The 10,870-nt window shown below is 50.1% G+C and overlaps 2 protein-coding genes across 7 annotated transcripts in view; both read right to left on the bottom strand.

Annotated features, from left to right (window-relative positions):
* The window catches only part of LOC103385478 (uncharacterized), a 7,068-nt gene extending 2,921 nt beyond the window's left edge, over positions 1 to 4,147 (bottom strand). Inside the window, exons 1-13 of one of the 2 annotated variants that reach the window (XM_025059020.1) lie at positions 3,925 to 4,147; positions 3,221 to 3,236; positions 3,022 to 3,129; positions 2,701 to 2,789; positions 2,542 to 2,619; positions 1,594 to 1,699; positions 1,351 to 1,496; positions 1,195 to 1,248; positions 983 to 1,049; positions 652 to 833; positions 484 to 531; positions 306 to 351; positions 53 to 204 (exon numbers count right to left, since the gene is read on the bottom strand). In XM_025059020.1, coding sequence (XP_024914788.1) covers positions 53 to 204; positions 306 to 351; positions 484 to 531; positions 652 to 833; positions 983 to 1,049; positions 1,195 to 1,248; positions 1,351 to 1,496; positions 1,594 to 1,699; positions 2,542 to 2,619; positions 2,701 to 2,789; positions 3,022 to 3,129; positions 3,221 to 3,236; positions 3,925 to 3,996 — 1,164 coding nt within the window. In that variant the 5' untranslated portion in view covers positions 3,997 to 4,147. The remainder of the gene's footprint in view (positions 1 to 52; positions 205 to 305; positions 352 to 483; positions 532 to 651; positions 834 to 982; positions 1,050 to 1,194; positions 1,249 to 1,350; positions 1,497 to 1,593; positions 1,700 to 2,541; positions 2,620 to 2,700; positions 2,790 to 3,021; positions 3,130 to 3,220; positions 3,237 to 3,924) is intronic. The other variant, XM_017035629.2, reaches the window with a different exon arrangement.
* A 1,409-nt stretch (positions 4,148 to 5,556) lies between these two features.
* brpf1 (bromodomain and PHD finger containing, 1) overlaps positions 5,557 to 10,870 on the bottom strand; it is an 11,011-nt gene continuing 5,697 nt past the window's right edge. For 4 of the 5 annotated variants that reach the window (XM_025059017.1, XM_008319385.3, XM_025059019.1 and 1 more), the window contains 9 exons: positions 10,509 to 10,637; positions 9,919 to 10,354; positions 9,352 to 9,654; positions 8,959 to 9,234; positions 8,729 to 8,876; positions 7,833 to 7,966; positions 7,421 to 7,536; positions 7,184 to 7,338; positions 5,557 to 6,509 (listed from right to left, as the gene is read on the bottom strand). In XM_025059017.1, coding sequence (XP_024914785.1) covers positions 6,326 to 6,509; positions 7,184 to 7,338; positions 7,421 to 7,536; positions 7,833 to 7,966; positions 8,729 to 8,876; positions 8,959 to 9,234; positions 9,352 to 9,654; positions 9,919 to 10,354; positions 10,509 to 10,637 — 1,881 coding nt within the window. In that variant the 3' untranslated portion in view covers positions 5,557 to 6,325. The remainder of the gene's footprint in view (positions 6,510 to 7,183; positions 7,339 to 7,420; positions 7,537 to 7,832; positions 7,967 to 8,728; positions 8,877 to 8,958; positions 9,235 to 9,351; positions 9,655 to 9,918; positions 10,355 to 10,508; positions 10,638 to 10,870) is intronic. The other variant, XR_003050756.1, reaches the window with a different exon arrangement.

The following is a 10,870-nucleotide window of genomic DNA, read 5'->3' as shown; positions in this document are numbered from 1 at the left end:
CCCCCCCCCCCCCCCACCATCGACCTGAAGAGGAGAGAGACCAGGACCTCACCAGTATGAGTGTGTGAAGGCCTCCTAAAGGAGAACAGAGTTGGTCCTGGACGACACACAGTTGACAGGAGAAGACGGCCGGGACAGAGGAAGTGACCGACACCAACACACTCTGTCGGTTTGGTCGGACGGACAACAGCCACGAGGGCACGGCTGTGATGGAGGAGAGGAGGACGAAGGAGGACAAAAGAGGGTGAAGGTGGATGAAGGTGGAAGGACGTCAGAGAATAAAAAGAAAAGACAGTCGGACTCACCGCTCTGGAAGGGACAGGAGACGTGATGGCTGTCCTGTAAAGACAACTGCAGCCACAGACACACACACGTCAAATACTACTACACACACACACAGTAGAAGACATGAATATGAGGAAGAGGATCAGTCTGGTCCAGTCTGGTCCAGTCTGGTCCAGTCTGGTCCAGTCTGGTTCTCACCTTCACACACATCTGAGGATGTCTGTCCACTGCAGTGATGTCATAAACCTGTGAGGGAGACACTGGTGTTGACATGTGTCCCACAGACTGCTGGTCCACTGGACCATGTGTAACTCCTGACTCAGAACATTTATAAACTCGGAGCGAGGCTCAGTTCTCCAACCGTACCAGGTGACGGCCGTCCTCCCTCTTGTCCAGGGTGGAGTTAAGGTCAGACAGGCAGGGACGTCCCTGCTGTCCCCAGCACAGATGGGCGGAGACGTCCATGGTGTCGGCAGGACAGACTGATGACCACCGTAAATATGACTGGTACTCCTGGAGGAGGGAGGAGCGCCACACTGCTGAAACATCTGCAGGAGGAGAAGAACAGACGTTCACAGACCACGATGGTCCACGATGGTCCACGATGGTCCACGATGGTTCCCCTCAGAGAACCAGCAGTTAAAAAAAAAGACCTCTGAAGACAACCTTCACATTCTGAAGGTCTACACAGACTCACCTCTGATTGGCTGGTTTTGAAAAGGGCACCTATGATGTCGTGGTGCGTCCAGATAGGTGTAGTAGACCTGAGAAGGTGGAGCAGATGGTGGAGCAGAAGGTGGAGCAGATGGTGGAGCCGAAGGCGGAGCAGACGGTGGAGCAGAAGGTGGAGGTGTGAGAAGAGTGGATTTATCAAAACAACAGCGAAACAACAGGCGGAGGATCATTCACCTGGACACAGACGCAGGGCAGCAGGTGGGGGGGGCGGAGGACGGCTGAGCTGGACTGGGACAGAAGACTTGGTCAAATGTGAACTGTGTCTGTGGGGACTCTCACACACACACACACACACATATACCTGTATTTGTATAAACATCTGACACTCACAGAGACCAGGACAGAAGACGAGTTGCCGACACAGTCACCGTTTCTATGGTAACACCACCTGGTCCGCACCATCACGTCCGCCTCCACCCTCACGGTGACGGACTTTGACGACTGATCCACCGACAGATCAAACCGTGGGACAGGACCTGAACGGGGGACACACGGCCGTGTTGGTTGGTCTCAGATGATGGTGAAGTGGAGCTGACATTGACCTAACACTGTAAACTAGTTCTGACACTTCACCTGTGACGGTGTGGCTGTGGGAGCAGCTGCTCGTTGTTGTACTGAAGGTCACCGTGACGACAGTTTGATCTTTAGCTGAGATACAGTCGTACAGCAACTCCCACTGCTGTGACGAAGGACAAGGAACCATCACCATCATCACCATCATCACCATCATCATCACCATCATCACCACCACCATCACCACCACCGTCATCATCATCATCATCATCCCCATCATCACCATCATCATCATCATCCTCATCATCATCATCATCACCATCATCCCCATCATCATCATCATCATCATTACCATCATCATCATCATCATCATCCCCATCATCACCATCATCATCACCATCATCACCATAATCACCATCATCATCATCATCATCACCACCGTCATCATCACCATCACCATCATCATCATCACCATCATCACCATAATCACCATCATCATCATCATCATCCTCATCATCATCATCATCATCACCACCGTCATCATCATCATCATCATCCCCATCATCATCATCATCATCATTACCATCATCATCATCATCATCATAATCATCATCATCATCATCATCATCATAATCATCATCATCATCATCATCATCCTCATCATCACCATCATCATCATCATCCTCATCATCATCATCATCACCATCCCCATCATCATCATCATCACCATCCCCATCATCACCATCACCATCATCATCATCACCATCATCACCACCACCATCACCATCATCACCACCATCATCATCATCATCATCACCACCGTCATCATCATCATCATCATCATCCTCATCATCATCATCATCATCATCCCCATCATCATCATCATCACCATCCCCATCATCATCATCATCATCATCCTCATCATCATCACCATCATCATCACCATCATCATCATCATCCTCATCATCATCATCATCATCATCCCCATCATCACCATCATCATCTCACCAGGGCCACACTGGAATTCCCATACTCCCCCTGCTGGCTGATGCTGGGACACCAGACGTCACAGGAACTGTCTTTACACTGACACAGAGAGGACAAATATGTTTGAGGAGATCATGGAGGAGATCATGGAGGAGAACATGGAGGAGAACCTGAACCAACCTTGGTCTTTTTTCTGCTTTTCCTCCAGTTTGTCCTCAGGATCTCAGTGAACGGAGAGAGGATTTCAATCTTTGGAGACTTGGACATGTCTTCACATAGAGACAGACACAGTTTTTAATTCTACTTGTCCCCCCCAAAAAAACCTAATCAAATAATTGACTTTTTATCAATAATAACCTATCTAAAACATGACAGTAGTAGGGATCCCCCCCCCCCCCCCCCCCCTCCACAGTCCACTCTTCTGCCAACGTCCACGTGGCCCAAAATGTCAAATAAAACAGACATCACATTAGAGGAGAAGGTTCAAATCCCGGACTGTACCTGAGGTGTTGATCCAAACATGAAGAGAGACACATTCACTGTAGATCTGTCCAGGCTCCAGGGACGGGACTGGGACCAGTTTTATAGGACAGGGTCCTTCAACTGAGGCTGTCAAAGAAACACACAGAGGAAGAACTGCAGCCAAAGATCACAGTGGGGGGGGGGGGTGGGGGGTGAAGACACTGAGGAATCCACTCACCATTCTGTTTGACCAGCTGTGGGACAGAGAGACAGACCAGGGACAGACCAGGGACAGGTCAGTATTTTTACATTCACACACTTGCATCAAGTCAAATCACAGGTCACTGACGCTCCGTGTCACATGACCAGTCCAGGTCTGTGACGTCTTCATGATCCAACAGTGATTGACAGCTGACAGACAACGGAACAGAACATGTTCCACCAAGTTCTGTCCTTATAACAATAACAGTAATAATAATTGATCCCGCTACACCATGGAAACGACTAGAACTAAAACAGGTGTTCTTTATAAGAACAGATCATCATCAGAGGAGGAGGAGGAGCGGCTTCCACTGAACCAATCACCATCGAGTTCCTTCAACAGTGATTTTCAAGAGAAGTTGAATAAAAAAACTAGTTGAAAACAACATTTAAAAACTCGTTACTGAACTGAGTGACCGTGAAAACCAGGCGCAACAACTGCTGGGCAGAAGTACTACAGTAATACTTCAAGTACTACAGTAATACTTCGAAGTACTACAGTAATACTTCAGTACTACAGTAATACTTCAGTACTACCTTTCACCGTGTTCGAGTTCGACTTTTTTATTTAAGGTCCACCAACGTTGTTCTGGTTTTGTTCTGTCCTGGTTCTGTTCAGTTCTACCAGTCGAACTCCTCCTGGTACCAACTAGAGAAAGAAAAACCCAGTCGGTTTCTCACCTGACATGTTCTGGACACCGAACCGCTGAGCCGCAGCGGCAGTAGAACCAGAGTGACAGCCAGGAGCAGCATCTCCACCGCCGGGTCACTGACGACTCTCCATGATTCAAAGATCTCACCGAGTCTTCTCTCCACAGCACGACCTCTCGACGACTGTCTTCCTGACGCGTGTGGCGCTCACGCATGCGCACTGTGGCCTCTACCTGCGCTACTGAGGGAGGTTTCCGACGGTTTCTGTTGTTGTTTCAGTTTTTGTGTTAGTTCTGAACGTGGTTGTGATTGGGTGGTGGGGGGGGTCAGGGAGGGGGCAGAGGACAAGGACACGGGACAGCCCTGAGGCCCCGCCCACTCCAACAGTCCGTGGCGTGTGAACCCAGTGGGACAGAAAGAAAACTGAACAAATAAATAAAAACATCAAGAGTAGTAAAAATATATATATATAACAAGTATATGATCATCTTTATAATAATATTTAAACAATGAGTGAAGTCCAGTGAAATCAAACCATAAACCTGAGCTCATCCTGAACTACAGCGCCCCCAAAGGGACATCTGGAGAAATATCCTCAAACTTTGACTTTTTTTTCGCGTCCCTAAATCAGGTCAGTCTGTCACAGTGGGAGTCACCACAGTGGATAATCTGCCCCCCCCCCAGCTGCCCCCTGCAGCTGACAGGAAGTGACCCACCTACAGCAGTGGTTTGTGTTTGATTCCCGTCTCTCGTTTCCACTCAGACTCTGAAGGTCGGCAGGAAACGTCGACTCAGGCTGTTGTCTCCACCGGGGGAGGTTCCAGCTGGGCGGGGGAACTCTGCAGATGTTCTGTAGGTAAGGAGCTGAATGTGTGTTAAAGTGACAGGGTGTGAGCCTCCCCCCCCCCCCCCCCCCCCAGATCTGTTTACACCACTTCAACACTCAACTTACTGTAAATGCTGTAAAAACCTGAAGAACCAGAGACACAACAACAGTTAGAGCTGGAGATTCAACCAATGACCTTCCTGCTGTAAGGCATGAACACTACCCACTCCACCACCACGTGGCTCTTCACACCTCTGACTACTTTCATGTCCAGTCACGTTCACGTCTTCCGGCTATTTAAGAAATGTGTTCCTGGGAAGTACAAGTACACCTCAAAAACTCTGTGGTAGTGGTAGTACTGCGAGTGCAGCAGTAAGAATATTCACCCCCCCCCCCCCCCCCCCCCCCCCCTTCCTGTTGTTGTAAAAACGAAACAAAAACATTTTTTTTTTTTTTTTTTGCCTCTTTCTCCACATCTGCTGAAACTGTCGGTGTCGACGTTCCTCGTCCCACAGACGACTGTGGAACAAACAAACTGAGTCAGTCAGTCTGTACTGAGTCAGTCTGTACTTAGTGTCAGTCTGTACTCAGTCAGTCTGTACTGTCAGTCAGTCTGTACTGTCAGTCTGTCTGTACTGAGTCAGTCTGTCTGTACTGTCACCTGGGAAGTACTCAGTCAGTCTGTACTGTCAGTCTGTACTGTCAGTCAAAAACTCTTTGTATAAATACATTTGAAGTAAAACCTGTCGTTGTGTCTAATTCTCTGCAGTTTCTTTTTTAACCCTGATCTGAACACAAACAACAACAACAAACAACAACAACAATCAACAACAACGTTAAAAAAAACAACAGGATTTTTTTTATTGAACTTCTACTGTTATGTTATCTTATTATATAAAAGTTCTACAGCCACCAGTCTGGGAGTCGGACCGACCGGTTCTGTTCAGTCCTCACTCTCTGACCAGCGGCCTGTGCGACGCAGACAAATGTACACTAAGAAGGTTGTAAAAAAAAAAACCCCAACAACCATGTGACAGGATAAAGAGACAGTCGGAATACGGTGGTTGGAGTGATGGTAGGTCAAAGGTCGGCCACGAAGAAACCAACTCCTCTGGAATAAATAACATCTGACTTCAATCTGGACCAGAACTTTCTCTTTGTGCTGGACTGACCAACAACAGCGACAGCAGCACCAGAACTGTTGGTTTGTGTGAGTGAGCGTGACAGCCACAGACCGTGAGGAAGTACTGGAGCGTTCTGATTGGACGCCCCGCAGCAGTGAAGCCTCTGAAGATGAACGGTGAGGTTTTAAAGTCCAGGTTTGTCCAGAACCTGTAGGTGTCGCTGTTCTACAGTAGTGCTGGAGGTGTGAGTACAGAACCCGGTCAGAAGGTTCTGCAGGACCGACAGATGTTTGTGTTTGTGTGGAGATAGAGATTTATAAGCTGCACCTTCTGGAACATTCTGATTCAGAGTTTCATCTTTTCATAGTTTTCTTCTCAGTCTTACTTACAGTATTTAACAGGTCAGATCAGAGCTGGTCCAGGTGGGCGGGGCTTTGTGTAGAGACCTGTGAGAACTCCACTGCACCACAGGCCTCAGTGTTCAGTCACTGTCGCTGGTCTCACTGCTGGGGTCTCCCTGGACCTTGCTGCGGTGCTGCATGGCCCGGTGGTACGCCACCTGCACCGACTTGCGGATGTTGGACTTCCGGCCCTCCAGCATTTTCTCCTTGTCCAGCTCCTGGTCCACTCCGAGCGGCACCAGCTTAGAGCGCGGCAGCCACTGCCTGCAGGGGCGGAGGGAACAACGTCAAGTTAGTTCTACTTCACACCAGTGCGCCCCCTGTGGTCACAGTCACTTCTGTCAGATGGTTCAAACAACAAGATGAAACAAAGATCTGCTCCTTTATTACACACTATACGGCTGGATTTTATACACTGACAATAACCTTCACCTCCTCACCCTCTACTCCCTCTACTGGAAGTTATAGATATTGCACTGTAACGTGGACTCATCGGTTCAATGATCAATAGTTCCAGACCCTGAAACTTAACAAGAACGGACGCTCTTGTCTCTGCCATGACCTCACAACTCCAGTGCATGATGGGATACATTGAGTGACCTTCACAGTGGACTATTTCTACAAACCCCCCCTCCCTCCCCCACACACACACACACACACACAGAGGAAACGCAGCTCAAACACCAGTGTGTGTCTGGTTCCAGCCTCTGACCTAAAAACCTGGTTCCCTCTCCTTCCTGTTCTTCTCAAAGCCACACTCGCCCTGTTTCTGTAGAATGTTCCGTCAGCTGCTCTGACTGAAGCAGAACTCTCGTCTTTCAACTGCGACCACAGCGTTAAACGCACACGTAGACAGTTTCACCGACGTCTCGTCTTTTCACCCTTCTTTTTTTTTAATGTTCTTGTAGAACGACGACAGAACACGTGAGAACACTGACCAGGTTCTCTTGTTGTCAAAGAACAGCACCAGGAACAGATGCTCCCTGGCCTCCTGGGTCATCTGCTCCCCCAGCTTCAGAACGTCCAGAGGAGGGACGGGGATGGGGACGCCTCGGTGGAACACCCCCTCCCTGGGCATCTTTGGGTCAATGATCTGTGTGGAACAGGTCAGGTTAGTCCCAGCATCAGAACCAGACTCCAGTCCAGTCACAGCGTCAGGTTCTCGTGGGTCTCACCAGAGCAGGATAGGACGGGTATCCTCGGCACTTGGCCCACACCAGGTCCAGAGCCTCCAGAGAGCTGTAGTCGTCTGAGGTCATCCAGCACCCGGACCTGGAGCGCCCCCGCACCACTGACACACACACACACACACACACACACACACAGACAATGAGAAATGTTTCTTTATTTAACCACCCTGACCTCTGACCTCTGACCTCACTGTCAACCCTCTGTGAGGATTTTCACCAAAAACTGTGCATCGGCATAATCTTCAAAATTAAACTGGTGAAAATGAACAAAAAAAAATGACATAAAATATAAACAAGTATTATTACTTCAAACCTCTCAGATTTACACAGATGCGTTTGTGTAAATGTGTGTGTGTGTGTGTGTAAATGTGTGTGTGTGTGTGTGATGAGAGCTCACAGTGTGAAACGCTGCGTGAACCTCCCACAGAGTAGGAGTCGTTCTCGGTGCCGGACGTTTCTTCACTGCTGTCTTCATGGAAGGCTGAGCGAGAGAACGACACCTTCCCTCGGCCCTGTTTGGACGGAGTGGTGCTGGGGGGGGGGGGGGGGGGGGGGGGGGGGGGGGGGGGGGGGGGGGAGAGGAGGGGGGAGAAGGTTAATAAAAGTGCAGCGGTCTCCATGGTGACCATCAACAACCACATCTAGCCTACAGGGGAACCACAGTGTCTATGTGAACAAACCAACAGCTGATCTTCATCTAAACCACAGGAGCTGACAGTGAGTTCCAAAACCTCCTGGAAAAACCTTCAAGGACTCCAGTCAGTGACACAGACAGAGAATAGATGACTGAGCCTAATGTCAAAGGTCAACGCCGAGCCGCAAACATTTTCTGCTGACCTGCAACAAGCAGCAGTCAATTCCTGGTACGACTGTGGGCGACAGCCAAACCTCAGTTACCGACAAACTCCAGGAAGTCACAACCACTTCCTGTCAACCTTCAAACCCTAAACCTGTCTTATCTGACACCTGGAGATGAAAGGAGAGACGCGGCAAGAACGCACATGAGGTCGGATTGTTTAGGCACGCGGCAAGAACGCACATGAGGTCGGACTGTTTAGGCCGCGCGCGTGTGTGTGTATGTGTGTGTGTGTGTGTGTACATTCATCAACTCCTGCAGTGTTCACAGCCACTGTTGTTACTGTTGTTGTTGTTGTTGTTGTTGTTGTTGTCAACATCACTAGGACGTGTGTTAGCAGTCCAGGCTCAACATGTGGTCCTCGTCCCTGTTCCTGTCCTCACTGTCACCTACACTGACCCAGAAGTATGAATCTACAGTCAGATCACTGGTGTCACCTGGTCCTGTCAGACGCCGCGCTGCTGCTGCTGCTCGTCGTGGACTCAGAGTCGGAGCTGGACCGCGGCAGTAGAGGCTCGTTCCTGTAGACGCGGAAGCTCTCCGTCACCGGCTGGTTCCCACCGTCGAAGCCGTTACTGGGCAGACCTGAGGAGAGCACATGGTCCTGGTCAGACCAGGTGTGTGTCTGAAGTCTGTGTGTGTGTGCGTGTGTGTGTGCGTGCCGTACCTGGCAGCAGGTGGTCGTCACTGTCGCTGTCGGAGGTGGAGCTGCTGTGGGGGCTCCGGGGTCTCTTCCTCTGCTTGGTTTGAGACATCAGGGGCAGCTGCGGGGGGCCAATGGAGCTCTGGCACACCCCTGCCCCTGCGTAGCCGGCGTCTCGGTTCTTGGGGGGGCGTCCTGGTCTTTTGGGGGGTCCAGTCATTTTTTGGTTCTTCTTTGAGAAGAGAATTGACGTCCGACGTCCAACTTCTGGAGCCAAAGCAGAGGAGGAAGCACTGAGGTCTGGAGGGGGAGGGTCGGGGTGGGGGGGGGCACAGGAAGAGGAGATGTTAGTAAACAAATCAACATCTGTGAGCGGACATCGCGGCCCATAAAAACTGATAAGAACATTTCCTCCACCTTTTCCACTGATCTCCTGGCTGCTGCTCTCCCCCCCCTCATCGTGATGACCTGACGAGGATGGATGAAGGGGGAGCGACAAACCACGATCTCCTCCACCCGCTGACTCCCGGCCCACCACTCCGGAGGGGCCCTCCCTCTGATGGGCCAGCTTCCTCTTGATGACACTGATCTCCTTCCTCAGAGCTTTGGCTCTGCGGGACTGACCGATGCTGTGCTTCCCTGAGCTGACCTCCTCCAGACGCTCCTGCAGGTACAGGAGCTGCCCCTCCAGGGACAGTCGTCTGCGTTTGACTGGCAGGTCTGAGGGGAGGGGGTGGGGGGGTATTATTGTTTAGGAGTCAGGACTAAAACCTATGGTTGAACGAATATGTTCTGCTTTAAAAGGTTTTCAGTTCATGTTTAACTAATAATTGCAAGAAAGATCGGCACCATCTAGTGGCTGAAACGGTTCACTGCACTCTCCTCTCATGCACGTGTTGTTCTTGGTGGATAATTATGATAATTACTGAAATTATCTCCAAATGTCCTGAGATGTTAGAGGTAAAGAAGTGTGTTTTCACTCACCGTCTTCATTACAGGACAACGGTCGCTCTCGTTCTCGTTCTCTGTCCCGTTCTCGTTCTCTATCACGTTCTCTGTCCCGTTCCCGTTCTCGTTCTCGTTCTTGTTCCCGCTCCCGCTCCCTCTCTGCGTCCCTCTCTTGGTCACGCTGACTGTCGGGGTGGGGCTCACGTTGGAGGTGCATCCCAGTCTCGTAGTCGAAGCCTATCCGTTCAGCGTGGCGTCTGGCCGTTCTTATGACGGAGCCGCCCATCTCTCTGAGCCGCAGGGCGGCGCGGTAGAACACGGTGTCCTTGGCGTTGTACTTGAGGCAGTTGTTGACGATGAGGCCGAAGTCTGCTTCAAAGGCATCAAAGGTGAGGTAGCGGTGGGATTCAAGAAGGTTCCACATAGTCTGGAAGTCCATGGGAGTGTCGATGTGGTCCAGGTAATCTGGAACCTGGAAAGAAGGAGGTGGAGATTAGACTGGAGCGCCACCTGGATCTGAGGAAGTAGAACAACATGTCTATGTAGGTAAGAGGACAAATAAAAGGTGTACTGTAGAAGTAAGCTGTACGACCTGAGTGTGTGTGTGTGTGTGTGTGTGTGTGTACCTCAGCCAATGGCACCGGCTCAGTGAAAAAGTTGTTAGTGTCTCTTTCTTGTAACTGTTCCAACGTGCTCCTCAACAGAACAAGGAAAGGAGCCAACTGCATCTCCAGCGCCATCTGCTGCACTTTAATCTGAACATGGACACAGGTTTAAACCAAGTTTTATTGACCATCAAATAAAAAAAGTGTATTTATTGTTTGTAGACATCAGTGAAGTGAACGACATCAGGGAAAGTTCTAGCACAACTGTTTGATCAAATGTAGATCAGTCAGGAACTGATGTTCAGATGGAACAGAGTCTGGGACTAGGATCACACTGGGGGGGGCAGAGTCTGGGACTAGGATCACACTGGGGGGGGCAGAGG

This window comes from Cynoglossus semilaevis, chromosome 10 (genome assembly GCF_000523025.1).
Source record: "Cynoglossus semilaevis isolate Cse_v1.0 chromosome 10, Cse_v1.0, whole genome shotgun sequence".
NCBI lineage: Eukaryota > Metazoa > Chordata > Actinopteri > Pleuronectiformes > Cynoglossidae > Cynoglossus > Cynoglossus semilaevis.
Note: the sequence above shows the minus strand (reverse complement) of the source record. Positions and strands in the feature narration are given on the sequence as shown.